The sequence below is a fragment of the Bos taurus genome, chromosome 12, assembly GCF_002263795.3.
Source record: "Bos taurus isolate L1 Dominette 01449 registration number 42190680 breed Hereford chromosome 12, ARS-UCD2.0, whole genome shotgun sequence".
NCBI lineage: Eukaryota > Metazoa > Chordata > Mammalia > Artiodactyla > Bovidae > Bos > Bos taurus.
In genome coordinates, this window is record NC_037339.1 from 14,045,822 (window position 1) to 14,061,700 (window position 15,879).

Consider the following 15,879-nt stretch of genomic DNA (forward strand, 5'->3'; position numbering starts at 1 on the left):
TAATAATTTTATTAAATTGGATTGTCTCCTGTAAGAGCAGACTAGAATGCACCCTTTCTGCACTTGCTTTGCAGTCTGGCTTACAAGAAAAAGGATCAGAGGCTAAGCATGATTCCAAATCAACAAAAGGTAAGTCACTCATCTACTGGGACAAGTGGAAGATCAGAGATTAGCTGAAAACATTCCTACCATAATTTTCCATTCCTGGAGAGTAGATTGGACATTCTCTTCCCTTTATGGAAATATGAGTCATGGGGAATAAATGTTCTACACTATCCATCCTCTGCCTCCTTGCTAAGGCTTTTCCTAACTGCTCCTCTGTGCCAGAAAGCCTCTAATCTTAGCCATCATGGGAGCCCTGCGGCTGCTGGAATACACTCACTCCTTAACCCTATATGCCATTTTCTGGCTCAAAGATCAACTGTAAGACTGTAACTACTCAATCCAGTGACACCTTCCCAGTCTCAAATTCTCAGCTCTAAAATTCTGATCACTTCCCATCTGACTGTGGAAAAAGAGACAAAGGTCATGGGGTCATGCAATACGGTTTTGTATACTGCTTCTTATATGATCACCAATGTTTCCAATCAGAAGGGATCTCTCTTCATAACTAAGGTCCTCTAAAATTAACATTCCTACTGATGTAGTGAGGAATGGGAGCTCTGGAGTAAAGTCAGATCACAGGTTACATTTGAGTCCAAAATCTGACACATACTAGTTAAATGACTTCATCTAACTTTCCACTGCTTCAGTAATTTCATTCATAAATTGAGAATTTTATTAAGTAATAGTAATACTAATTATATTAACAGTAGTTAGTATGTACTGAATATTTCATTCTAATCACTAAGGACTTTATATGCATTATCTTATGTAATCTACAACAACTTCCTGAAGCAAATAGTATTATTATTCCCATTCTACAGATTTTAAAACTGAGACTTAATAAATATAGAAACTTGCCCCTAATCACACCACAAATGGATAATAGCTTGGACTAGTAAAATCTAGTAAAACAGGTATCAGAACTCAAGTTTATATAACTGTAAAGTTAAAGCTCTTAACCACTGTATTTTTCTACTTTCCCTATACTTAACTGTATGTAAAGATCTTCTACAGGGCCTCGTACAGAATATGAAGCCATTAGGTAGTCAGCTGGCATCATCATGATGGTGTTGTCATCGTTATTATTGAACAAAGGATTACATTCTAACTTGGACAACAGTCTTTGTGTAGTCTTTTCTCAACTTGTTTTTATATCATTTGAGGAAAGGAGTCAGTCTTTTTTCTCTGAAAATGTTATAGTGTTATTCATGTACTAGAAGAAAACATAGGTATGTTCCTTTATAAGTTAGGTACAGTGAAAACTGTCCTGTGACACCAAATATAGAAGTAATAAAAAAAATTGATAAATTTAACTACATAAAAATGAAATGATGTTTGCATGGAAAAATGTACTATAAGCAAAGTAAAAAGACAAGCTCAGGGCTGGTGCACTGGGATGACCCTGAGGAATGGGATGGGGAGGGGGAACACATGTGCACCCGCAGCTGATTCATGTCAATGTTTGGCAAAAACCACTACGATATTGTAATTAGCCTCCAATTAAAATAAATTAATTAATTTTTAAAAAAGGACAAGCAACAAACTGGAATAAATATTTGCTAATTGTATCACAAATAAAAGATTCTTCTGTCATCGAGATAGATGTGTTGAGCAATGAAATAAAATACAGAGCCCAGAAATAAACCCTCCCATGTGTGGTCAAACAATTCTTGACAAGAGTGCCAAGACCATCCAATGGGGAGAGGACAGTCTATTCAGCACATAAAGCTAGAACTCCAGATATCCACACACAAAAAAATGATGTTGGACCCGTACCTTCTATTATGCACAAAATTAACTCAAAACAGATGAAAGACCTAAATGTAAGAATCCAAACAATAAAACTCTTAGAAAAAAACAAAAAGGAAAAGCTTCATGACACTGGATTTGGCAAGAATTTTAGGGGTATGATACAAAAGCACAATCAAAAAGAAAAACTAAATAAAAGGCTTTCATCAAAATTTTCTGCATATCAAAGGATGTACTCAACAGAGCAGAAAGGAAATTCATGGAGTGGGAAAATATTTGTAAATACATATATGATAAACAATTACTATCTAGAATATATAAATGACAAAAATAAAAGCCCACTTAAAAATGGAGAAAGGTTTTGAGTACACATTTCTCCAAAGAAGATATACAAATGGCCAATAACCAAATGAAATGATGCTCTACACCACTCATCATTAGGGAAGCACATCTCAAAACCAAAGTGAGATATCAATTTGTATCTATCATTTTATATCCATCACTTTATATCTAATTATAAAAACAAAATATGAGTTGGTACGATGTTGAGAAATTGGAATGAGTGTGCATTGCTGTCTCTCAGGTTTGGGAATGAGTTCAGCGTAAGTGATCGATATAATATATGGCTACCATAAAAGCCTCTGTAAACTTAAGTTGCATTAACAGAAAACTGAGCCCCAAGAATGGGATGAAATAGGTCTCTTCTACAAGGACTGGTCAGACTACACTTTAAGTGTCATTTTCTGCTTTGCATCTTTCAGAGGACAATGTCAGGGCAGAGGACATCCAGAGGGATGTGACTACGATGATGGAGGAGCACAAACTAAAGTCACATGAGTTGCTACAAAAGAACTGGGAATATTTAGCTCAGAGAAAACAATTCTTGGGCTAGACATGAGCTACATATTCCCAGCTCTTTGAAACCAAGTTCATAGCCACTTTAAAAACTACGTAATTACAATATATATCTCCTAATTTTTACAATCTACTTTTCCTCTTAATTCATTCAGCAAATTTATACTCAGTAATATTCATATTAATAAGGTATTTTTATCATTGTTTTTAATAAGGTATATTTGGCTTTTCATTTTTTTTATTCACTCCATTCCAGGGTCCATCATATTAAATAGTGCTGCAATTTTTATTCAGATTCAAAGAATGCTTACAATTTCAAGGACTTTGGTTTTCTTTGAATTTATTCACCTAAATTGTGATGTATTAGCAATTACAATAGTTAATATCACAGAATACACATTGTCCTTTTGTATATGGGATGTTAAACTGTGTTACCATTGTCATTTATTTATCAGCTACTCAGTGCTGTTCTCAAACAGCCCTGGTTAAAGCAGCCATAATTATACTAAGCTATAGCTGAAATGAAAGTATCTGGGAAGCATCCTAATGAAGGCTCAAAACCCCCTTTCTACAAGAAAATTAGCACTCTTAAAGGCCTAATAAGCATGGTTAAGGATACTTCTGATGCCAAAACTGAAAAGCACTCAAAACTCCCATGCCATCAGCTTGTGGAAGATCGCCATTCAAGGGGGAAAAAGCAAAGACTATTTGAAAATGATTAAAAGAGAGGCTATTTTGATATAAAGAATAATATAATAGACATGGAAAGCTGGTTTTTTGAAAATGATTGTGCTACAGATGTAATTAGGAAAGCTATAAAGTGTGTCATTGAAAAAATATATTAGAAATATGGTTAAACTCCATAATTATGCATAACCCATATAGAAACAATAAAACAAAGTGAAATTGCCCCAAATCATCCTGAATAGGCATTATATTTATGAGTAATATATGATATGCCATTCAGAGAAATGTTACGGTTTCCATTTTTAAGAAAGATTTTCTTTCTATTTCCATACAGGCCTTGTTTATATTTTCATGAAACTTTTACAGATTTCCTCTTTAAAATATAGAGTATTTTATACAGTTTTTCAGTACATAAAACTCTTTTAAAGCATGGTGCAAACTGTTTATAATTGAAGAACACAAAAGCATATTTCTTGTGGCTTGTTAGACATGTTTATTTTCATTAGGGTTACCTAAAAGTTTCATTTCATTTTCTAGAAAACTGTTTAAAGAAAAGTTTTGGTCTTAATAAATATTCACATATTTTGGCTTAAATCCATAAAAGTAAATTTTGGAAGTAATCTTCATGTTCTTTTATAAATTATAAATGAATTATCTGTTATTTGGAATCATTCAATGTCAGTCAAATGATTCCATGCTGGACTCTCCATAATTAAGCCAAACATTTAAAAGCTTAAAGTTATTTTAACCTATTTTAAACAAGGAACTCTACATAAGTTCTCTAAATTGTAAACCAATATCTATTTTGAGTCAAAATTCATGATGTAGATTTCTTAGTACTTCTAAGCTATTATAGAGAAATACTTCTAAGTTCATTACAGAGAAACTAAGGCATTTGATTTTATTTTCCTTTTTTAATTTATTTTAGTTGGAGGCTAATTACTTCACAATATTTTGGTAGGTTTTAGCCATACATTCACATGAATCAGCCATGAGTGTACATGTGTTTAAATGTAGTTCAAGCTTTATAGTAGCTGAACTTAGTTCTGATGCTGTATTAGTATTGACTCGTAGGTGACAGAACTTGAGGCAAAGGGAATATGTGAAAATATGTGCCTACAGAAGAGTTAGAATTTTGCTTTCGCTGGAATACAGGGTTCAATGTTAAGCAGAGCAGAAAACAAAAATTGACAAGTGGATTAATAGGCAGGTTGGGACAGATTTTTAAGTGTTTACTGTTTAGTCCTAAAGTGGATTTTGTGTTTTGGAAAGGTTTTCTTTTTTTCAGAAAAAGTGTTTCATGCTCAGTTTTTACTCAAAGACGATAACTCAAGCACTAACATTAACAATAAGATTAGAGGTGGGAGCGACTGAAAATAGGGGTATTGGGAGATATTGATCACAAGAGTAATGGTCGATCATTTTATTCACTAATTCATTCAACGTAAAGCTGAGCATCTATTATGCAGGCCAGATATTTGCTTGCTAATGGAAATGAAAAAACAGAATAAAATAGAAACTTTCAGAGTGTGATGAGTGAAAACAATCATGAGAACTTAATAACTGCTTTGTAGTCCATCTCAAACGTCACCTCTTCTTTTAAACTCTCCCACCCTCGTCTGGAAATAATTGCACCTTATTTTGTGTTTCCACAGGGCTTGGTTTATGTTTCTATTACAGATGTTTTATGTTGTATTTGACCCTTACACACACACACACACACATACATACATGTATCTATATCTATATCTATATATATATATATCTTGCCAACTAAATTGATCTAGATAGAAAGAACCATGTCATATTCACTGAACAGAGAAGGTAGAACATAAAATTTTTTCTTTGTCATCATCAGCTGGTTCTAACTCATACCAGTCAGCTTCTTTTTAATATTATGTTACAAAATGAAAGCCATTGTTCAAATTTTGTTCATACCACTGGGCCCTACTTCCATAAATATCTGACATTTTTCAGAGTTTTAAATTATTTACATCAGCTTAAAGTTTTGAGGACTAGCAATATTAATGTTTTTAAGTGTTTGAAGGCCTAGAGCAAAAAGTCTAAAATTTACTTTAGCCTAGGTTAAAACCATTTTCACAACAGTAATAATGGTTTTTCGTAACTGTTACTAATTTTACATTTTTCAGTGTTTCTAAAGTAAAAAAAAAAATCATAAAGATATTATAAAATACCCTTAGCAATAAATACTTTTACAATGACTGTAAATTTTCTGAAGCCATGATGACAGGTGCTATGACTCTGACTCTTTACAATGTTCTGTCTTCTAGACCTGCATTTCTTTGTAATATTCTGAGCTAATTACTCTTGATCTGCAGCAGGCTGTTACTGTAGTATTTTGAGCTGTAGTGAAATAATGAATGATTAAAAGGGAGAACAGCTTATTTTAAGAAATGGATAAGATTAGGAAGGATCGTTGAAAGAAAAAAGAAACAGGATGACTGTACAAAACAGTAACTGATTGAGTATACTTGAAGGCTCATAGTATTTTTACTGTTGTACTAAATATCGGGAGTAAGGTTTGTGCCTTTTGGCTTGCCTTTTTAACTTAAACACAAATATTAAAATTATACTAAATGAAAAAGCAAGGGAGTTCCAGAAAAACATCTGTTTCTGCTTTATTGACTATGCCAAAGCCTTTGACTGTGTGGATCACAATAAACTGTGGAAAATTTTGAAAGAGATGGGAATACCAGACCACCTGACCTGCCTCTTGAGAAATCTGTATGCAGGTCAGGAAGCAACAGTTAGAACTGGACATGGAACAGCAGACTGGTTCCAAATAGGAAAAGGAGTACGTCAAGGCTGTATATTATCACCCTGCTTATTTAACTTATATGCAGAGTACATCATGAGAAACACTGGACTGGAAGAAACACAAGCTGGAATCAAGATTGCCGGGAGAAATATCAATAACCTCAGATATGCAGATGACACCACCCTTATGGCAGAAAGTGAAGAGGAACTAAAAAGCCTCTTGATGAAAGTGAAAGTGGAGAGTGAAAAAGTTGGCTTAAAGCTCAACATTTAGAAAACGAAGATCATGGCATCTGGTCCCATCACTTCATGGCAAATAGATGGGGAAACAGTGGAAACAGTGTCAGACTGTATTTTTTTGGGCTCCAAAATCACTGCAGATGGTGATTGCAGCCATGAAATTAAAAGACACTTACTCCTTGGAAGGAAAGTTATGACCAACCTAGATAGCGTATTCAAAAGCAGAGACATTACTTTGCCAACAAAGGTCCATCTAGTCAAGGCTATGGTTTTTCCAGTGGTCATGTATGGATGTGAGAGTTGGACTGTGAAGAAGGCTGAACACCGAAGAATTGATGCTTTTGAACTGTGGTGTTGGAGAAGACTCTTGAGAGTCCCTTGGACTGCAAGGATATCCAACCAGTCCATTCTGAAAGAAATCAGCCCTGGGATTTCTTTGGAGGGAATGATGCTGAAGCTGAAACTCCAGTACTTTGGCCATCTCATGCGAAGAGTTGACTCATTGGAAAAGAGTCTGATGCTGGGAGGGATTGGGGACAGGAGGAGAAGGGGACGACAGAGGATGAGATGGCTGGATGGCATCACCGCCTCGATGGACGTGAGTCTGAGTGAACTCCGGGAGTTGGTGATGGACAGGGAGGCCTGGTGTGCTGCGATTCATGGGGTCGCAAAGAGTCGGACGCGACTGAGCCACTGAACTGAACTGAACTGAAATGGAATAGTGATTGGATTTCAAAGGTGCTAAGTTTCTTGCTTTTTAAAAAATTATTTTTATTTTCTGTTGCTGCTGCAGCTGGAAGCAGAATGGATCTGCAATGAGGAACAGGAGTAAAGTAATACTCATCTCTTGAAAATAGAGATTTTGGTGTGTAATTATTTTTGCAAGGTGACTTAGTTTGGGATCCCCAGAAGCAGACTCTGAGAAAGTAGTTTATCCCAGTTTCTCCTGGGAGAGTGAAGTTCTGGGAGAGTAAGGGATGCAAGAATGGAAAGAAGAAGCCAAGTGAGGCTGTTGTATTGGGCAAAGTCCTTTTGAGGGTAGCAAACCTCCCACAGACAGTATTAGGTGGGAGCTAGTGGAAGTAAAATTATGGCTCACTCGGGAGAGGGGTGCTCAACAGGATTTTAAAAAAAGATCTGAGAGGATCTGGGCAGAGCACTGACTGTGTAGTGTTTTGCATAAAATTTATCTTTGTGACGCATTTCGAAGTAAAGATGGAGCTTCCTGCATAAGACAGTTGCAAATTAAAGATTGTCTTCAGTGTTCAGGATCTGTATTTAGGCCAGTGAATTAAACTTTGAATTACAACAAAAATGGGAACTGGAGCTTAAAGATCATACAACTGGAGCTGTTCAGGGAGTGAGAAAAGGAAAGCTCTGAAGGTGGAAATGCTATTTTTTGATGGAAAGAAAAAGAAAAGTGGGAGAATTAGACTAATTATTAGGAAACTGTGCATGAGTAATTACATTGACAGATTAATTGAGATTGAAAGGCATAGAGGATGAATAATCTAAATTGGTGAAAGATTAGAAAAAGAATGCACTCTTTTGAGAATTGAGTGCTTTATATAAACTTGTATGAACCACAGATAAAATAGCAACATTTTCTAACTTCCCAACCAAGTCAATATCACATCCAATGGATGGAGGCGTCCTCAAAGCAGCATCCCTCTAAGGAGCAACAGACACTTGACAATGGCTGTGCACTGTCCGCGTGGAAAGATGGCTGAGAAGAGATCTATGTGATGTTTTCAGCCCAGGGATACATCTGGCTGGCTCACTGGGCGTGAATTAGTTAACACTATGGGGTCGCACAGACAGGACTGAAGCCACTTAGCAGCAGCAGCAGCAGCAGCAGTCTCTAAAGACAAAACAACTCGGTTCTGCAGGATTGTTGGCTTTCTCTCACATCACACACACAATGAGGCACTATGCAATCAAGGAAAAATAAGTCTTGAGAGCACCTTGAGGAAGCTTCTCCGATATGGGCACAGGCATTACAAATTTCTATTCTACATAAAACAATGTCACAGAGAGTAATAAGTAGATGAGGGGGATGGTATGTCTCGACGTAAATGTTTTGGACAAGAGAAATTTGAAAATGTATCTTAGATGGGCAGCGCATCATCATTGCCTCTAAATTACCCTGTGCTACGTGACTGAGCAATACTGCAAATATCTGTAATTTAAGTGTTTTATTCTGATTCTTACATGGTTGTTATGCCAGAGAGCTTTTTAAAACTATTTATCACATTAACTCTGGTTTTGCTTTTGGAATACATCATCTAATTAATTAAGAGATTGAAGTTTCATTACTTCATGTCTGTCTTTACTGGGTTATGTCAGCAGCAACTCTGTCATTACTAAATCATATGCTATTTTTATGTTTCTCAAGATCTAGACCTCACAGTCATCATTTAAATAGAACATTACAGGGGAGAAAAAGCAATTTGAAACATCCCATTCTTAGCTATGTATTGAATAAATCTATTCTGCTATTTTAGTATCTATTTCAGTTTATTTTTCCTTGTTTCGGTCATAGTTCAGTAACGTTCAGGAGAAAGTGCTATATGGTAAGCTAATGTGATATAGAAGACGCATTACTTACCTGCCAAATTTATCAGAAAAGTAAAAGAAAAAATCCTTCCCTTAGAAATACATTATAAATTTAGGTAAACAAATACAGGATAAGTTATTTATGACAGTTATATAACTTTTTCTGATCATTAGCTTTACTAATCATTAGCTTAATTTTTGAAAAATAAAATATTTATAGTACTGAAAACATGAGCAACTAATAAATCAGATAGTTTTTAGTTGAAAAACCACAAGTTTTTCTTAATCTACTGACTCTCCCTACCAAAAAATAGTCCTAAATTTCCACAGTATTGATGGAGGCCTTAATTATTTTTATGGATGAATAAAAGATTCCAAGTTCAATCAATGAAAATGATATAGGAACTTTGCATGTTAACTGCTATACCCTATATGGCTCACACAGTAAACAATCTCTCTGCAATGCAGGAAACTTGGGTTCAATCCCTGGGTTGGGAAGATACCCTGCAGAAGGAAACGGCTACCCACTCCAGTACTCTTGCCTGGAGAATTCCAAGGACAGAGGAGCCTGGTGGGCAACACGACTGAGCAACTAACACTTTTCTTGTGAACTTTACAAGGTTCTAAAACAACCTTTATAAGTAGAATTTCACTTCCCTTGCAAAATGCTTTACTAATACTAACTTGCATGCACTGTTATCTATGGATCTAAGTGCTTTTAAAAAAAAGACATTTTTATAACAGTTGTAGGTTTACAACAAAATTGAGAGAAAGAGGTTTCCCATATACTTCCTGTTCCCACACATGTGTAGGCCCCCCATTTATTAACATTACTCACCAGAATGGCACATTTTTTTAAACCAAGGGTAAACCTACCTCAAAATCACCCAAAGGCCACAGTTTACCTTAGGATTCACCCTTGGTATTGTACATTCTATGCATTTGGACAAATGTATAATGACATATATCCATCATTATGGTATCATACAAAATATTTTCAACGCCTCCCCAAAAATTCTTTATGTTCTGCCTAATCATCTCTCCTCTAACCCCTCACCCCCTAGTGACCCTGGCAACCCCTGGTCTTTTTGCTGTCTCCTTAGTTTTGCCTTTTCCAGAATGTCATATAGTTGAACTTAGGTAACCTTTTCAGATTGGCTTCTTTCACTTAGTAATATACACTGAAGTTTTGTCATATCTTTTCATTGCTTGATAATATTTCTTTCTTAAGCCCTGAATAATATTCCATTATTTGCCTGTAAAACAGCTTATTTACTCATTCACCTACTGAAGGTCATCTTGGCTGCTTCCAAGTTTTGGCAATTATGAAAAAAAGCTGCCATAATCATCATAATCATGTGATTTGGTGTGGACTTTGGTTTTCTATACTCCTTTGGATAAATACCAAAGAGTGTGACTGCAGGACCATATCTTAAGAGTATGATTAGTTTTGTAAGAAACTGCCAAAGAGTCTTCTAAAATGACTTGCCTTCCCAGCAGCAATAAACGAAGTCTCTGTTGCTCCGCATTCTCATCAACATTTGGCGGTGCTGGTGTTCCAGCTTTTGGCCATTCTAATAGGTATATGGCAGTACCTCATTGATTTATTTCTCATTTCCCTGATGACATTTCATGTGGAGCATCTTTTCATGTGCTTATTTGCCATCTGTATATCTTCTCTGGTGAGGCATCTGTTAAGGTCTCTGGCCCATTTTTTAATCTGGTTATTTGTTTTCTTATTGCTGAGTTTTAAAATTTTACTTTATATTTTAAATAATGGTTCTTTACCAGGTTTGTCTTTTGCAAATATTTTCTTTCAGTCAATGGCTCGTCTTATCACTCTCTTGACAGTGTCTATTACAGAGCAAACATTTTTAATTTTAATGACGTCTAGCTCTTCAATTATTTCTTTCATGAGTTGTGCCTTTGGTGTTGTATCTAAGAAGGACATCCCTATGTCGATGGTCATCTAGGTTTTCTCCTATGTATCTTCTATCAGTTTAATAATCTTGCATTTTGAAGTTATGTCTGTGATCTAGTAACCTTAACCCTAGTCCTAAAAAAGTAGCAAGAAAAAAAAAAAAAAATCTAGTTCTGAGTCATGGACCAAAGCTGACTGTGTTACAACATAAGCCACTTGAAGTGTTAGCTGTGATTAGCCATGCAAATTCCTAATAGGACTACAATTATTAGGCATAATAAGATTATTAATATCAGGTTTTAAATCAGCTATAATCTAACTGAGTCTTTGCACATAGATAAGTGAGGACAAAATAGACCTGAGATACTTGTTTAATGTTATTGCTTTGGACTCATTAAATCCTAAAAGAGAGCATTTTAAAATCATATCTTAAATAATTAATAATTTATTTCTGCTTCTAAAAATTTGACTCAATGGAGCCAGAAGAAGGAACGCTTTTACTCTAGAAGTGACAAATTAAGTATTGATTTGTGGCTGTGGACATACATGAGAAAAAATACATGCTATTCTACATTGGCTAACATTCATTTTTCAAGAGGTAGTATGTTTGTCTTACATGATGCTATAACTTGAATTTAGTTATAAAATAGTAAGAATGTATAGACAGAAAAGTGAACAAAAGACTGTATACATTGCAAAGCTCTAAAATACATTTATCCAACAGCAAAGAAAAAATGATTGTTACCTTCTGGATAAAGGAGAAAACTAAGTAAATATCGAAAGCCTTGAATACATAACATTATAATAAATGTCAATATTTATGGACTTCTTTGAAGCCAAGGTAAAAGAGCAGGTTGTCTGAAACAGACAACCATTTAAAATACCTTAAAAATTCAAATCATTGAAAATGCAAGTGCTTCTTTCTTCTAAATGTTTGCTTCATATAATAGTGAAGGCAACATGTTTATAAATAGGCATTGATGAGTTCAGGACATCTTATACACTCAAAATATTCATACAGAGTCTTTCACTATTCTGTGAGCCTTCCTATTGTCTCTCTATTGCTATCAATTATAGTGTTGGAAGGAACTTTAACAAAGAGATGACTGATTCAAAATAGGAGAAAATATATCTGTCCTTAAGACAACCCCTTGATAGTGGATGCTGTTGTTAAGACCCAAAGGATATTCTCACCTTTCTATCCCATAATTTTTGTGGCATAGTCCAGGCCCTACAACACCCTATAGCCATGCTAGTCTTTCATTCCAATACGTTTTCTCAGTTCAGCAGCGGTTTTTTCCAGCTGTTGGATGTTCCATTGCCATTGTCTTCTATTTGAGTGAAGCTTATTTACCTGACAGTGCAAACGCTTAAGAATTGCACCGTATCTTTTATGTTGTACCTATTAAAAGAAGAGCACATATCAACAGGGCTTGAGAAAGAAAAATAGTAAGCAGCCATAAAGGATATTTTGACTACTCTAAATAGGAAAGCACTCAATTAAAAATTACTTAATACATAATAATGTTAATAAAAAATAAATAGTAATTATAACTATTTATTCAATGCTTACTACATGTTAGATACTGTGATGAGAGCTTTTTACATATGATTAAACCCTCGTAATTCCTTATGAGGTAAAGATTATTATTCCTATTTTTGTATAAACTGAAGGTCAAAGAGTTTCAGTCACACACTCAAGGTTTCACAGCTGGTAAATGATGGTGTTTGGGATTTGAACCCAAGGCAAGCATTTGTGATGGAAGGCCTTCTACTTATCAAAGTAGTTTCCAGTTAAGAGATATATTTTTTTTTCCTGTATCAAGTGGTTCACTGAAATATAGACCCAACTGATCTAAAAGATCTGGGAAATAATGTAGGCCATTTTCCTGCCAGTAGGTCAGTATTTATACGTGACACAGTACATATACCACATTTTGTTTATCCGTTCATCCATCTAAGGACATTTGGGTTGTTCCTATTTCTGGCTATTGGGACTAATGCTGCGATGAATGTGGGTGTATGAATATTCCTTTGAGAGACTGTTTTCAATTTTGGGGGGCATATACCCTGAAGTAGAACTGTTGGATCGTTTAATAATTCTATTTTGAGGAATTGCCATGCTGTTTCCTACTCTGGTTGTACTAGTTTACATTCTCACCAGCATGGAGGAGGGTTCCACTTCTACACATACTGAAAGTACTTTATACTATCTGCCTTTCTGGTCATAATCAGGGCCATCTTATGATGGTATGATGTGGTATTTCCTTTGAGTGCAACAGTGGTGTTGTGGTAAAATGTCCTTTTTAAATGAACTGATAGAATAATATTAATAGAATAACGGGACTGCGAAAGTTACCCCTTCATTCTCATATCTGATTAAGAGAGAGCTCTAGTCAATCAGGAAGGTGCTGCTGCTGCTGCTAAGTCGCTTCAGTCGTGTCCAACTCTGTGCGACCCCATAGACGGCAGCCCACCAGGTTCCCCCGTCCCTGGGATTCCCCAGGCAAGAACACTGGAGTGGCTTGCCATTTCCTTCTCCAGTGCATGAAAGTGAAAAGTCAAAGTGAAGTCACTTAGTCGTGTCCTACTCTTAGCGACCCCATGGACTGCAACCTACCAGGCTCCTCCTCTAGGTCAATACAAAAAAGAATCAATTTGTCAGAACACCAGGCCACATTTATCAAAGTAACTAATTTGCCAAAAAAGCTTATAGCTTAAGATGGCTGTAGAGAGACAAGACTCTGGGTTTCTGGGGCCTTAAGACTCTGCCCCAAGCTGTCTCCCCTTCTCTCTGTAACTCAGCTTTCCTTTCTACTGGGGCCCTTCTTCCTGGGACCCTCAGAGGAGCGCCCCCCTCTCTCTCAGAGCTCCTCCCTTAGTGAGCTCAGAGTTTCTTTACCTTTATCATGCCATGGCTCATTTTGATAGTATAGCAAGGACCACGAACTCCTTCTTAGAATGCTTTTAAATGTATAAAATATAATACACGGGATTACAAAAGAAATCAATTATATGGAAACACAGTTCTGCAGAGCATCAGGGGAACTAGGACAGAGACACTCTAGGTATTCCAAAATACTGATATAAAAACTCATCAACTAAGTCTTCACATAAATAACTAAAAACTTTATATATCTTTTGAAGTTTTCAGTTTTTTTAATTCTGAAAATTCAGATAGTTCATTCAAACTGGTGAACTAGGCCTCCTGATATGTTGGCAAAACAGAAACTGACTTTAAAAGAATTATAAATAAATTAGTAAACAGAAACATTATCATATTAGGTAATGAAACTATATTCAAAAGAAGATTTTAATATATCAAATATATTCAAAGGGATATATATCAAGTTGGGCTTCCTAGGTGGTGCTAGCAGTAAAGAATCCACCTGCCAATGCGGGAGACTTAAGGGATGTTGGTTTGATCCCTGGGTTAGGAAGATCTCCTGGAGTAGGAAATGGCACCTCACTCCAATATTCTTGCCTGGAAAAGTCCATGGGCAGAGGAGCATGGTGGGTTATAATATAAACTAAAGAAAGAATAATCCATCAGAAGGGATTATGTGAAGAACACAGCATAAAAATGGGCAAGTGAAGATAGTTCCCACTCAGTGACGCTCTGATAAGAATGACACTGTTATGGAGATTGGCTCCTTGAGTGTCCAGAGCCAGAGGTCAAGAGCACTCAAACTCAAGTGATGGACTTGATTCCCATGCTCAGTAACTAGCTTTATGATTATTTGGCTTCCAGTGTCATTTCCTTACAAGGAGAAGAAGCACTAATGACCGATACAAGTTTTCTGATTTCCTTGAGAGTTTTGTGCATTCTTGTAAATTAATAAACTGGCATTTGAGTTTTATATAGTTGCTATTTGTGAACTCTAGTAACACTTCTTTATATCTCCCCAATCCTGGGATACTTACAAGGTCAAGTTTCTAAGCTAATAAGGCTAAAAGGCAGTTTTGGCCGAGAAGTGACTTCGTAAAGGTGAAGGTCACATTGGGAGCTTTCTTGGAGGCCAGCCAATTGTTCAGCCTCTATAGGTATAATTCTGACTTTGGTAAGTATTAAACTTGAATACCATTATACACCTAAGGATATAGTGGTTCTGTAGAAAATATAGCTTTTTTTTGCCTCTAGGAAATGGATACATTACTATTCTTATTTACTTATTGTTACCCTTGCGGCAGAAATGAGAATAATAATAAAGCAGGGGTGGTGCCCACAGAACACAGGGGTAACAAGAACTGCCTCTTCATTCCCTTCGCTCTAGACATACTTCACTTCCAGAATCTGAGTCCAGGTATGTTCTCATCTTAAGACCTCTGCACCTGTTTTTTTCCTTTGCCTGAAAAACTATTCCTCAGACTTTCATGACTAGCTCCATCACTTCTTTACATTGTGTTCTGAAAGTTGAACGTACTCTGATTCCTGAGATAAACTTTGCCTGATCATGAGGTATTAACTTTTTTATATATACCAGGTATGGTAAATTTGAAAATATTTTGCATCTATGTTCATGAGGAACACTGGTCTGTAATTACTTTTCTGATAATGTTCCTGTTCATTTTGTGTGTCAGGGTTAGGCTGGCCTCCCAAAATAAGCTTGGAAGAGTTCCCACCTCAATTTTCTGAAAGATTTTGTATAATCTAGATATTATTTCTTCCTTAAATATGTGGTAGAATTTACCAGTGAGGTTATGTCAATCTTAAGCTTTCCTTATGGGAAGGGTTTTAATTATGAGCTCAATTTCATTGATTTCTAATTCATACCATTTATATAGCCTAATTTGAAATGGATCATAGAGCTAAACATAAAAGTAACTTCTTCCTGTGTTGATGATATGTGTATTTTTCAAGGAATTTGCCCATCTCATCTAAGCTGTCAAATTTATTGACATGAAGTTGTTTAAAAGAGGCTTTTATCACCTTTTTAAGTCTATAGGACCTAAAGTAGTAGCCCCACTATCCTCCTTTTTCTGATCAG

At 35.8% G+C, this 15,879-nt stretch overlaps 1 protein-coding gene across 4 annotated transcripts in view; it reads right to left on the reverse strand.

The window, feature by feature from the left end:
• CCDC122 (coiled-coil domain containing 122) overlaps nt 1-15,879 on the reverse strand; it is a 65,343-nt gene that overhangs the window by 19,914 nt on the left and 29,550 nt on the right. For 2 of the 4 annotated variants that reach the window (XM_059892051.1, XM_059892052.1), the window contains exon 6: nt 11,278-12,293. In XM_059892051.1, the coding sequence (XP_059748034.1) occupies nt 12,144-12,293 (150 nt within the window). In that variant the 3' untranslated portion in view covers nt 11,278-12,143. Of the gene's footprint in view, nt 1-11,277; nt 12,294-15,879 lie in introns of those variants that run through there. The other 2 variants (XR_009496604.1, NM_001205916.1) reach the window with 2 other exon arrangements.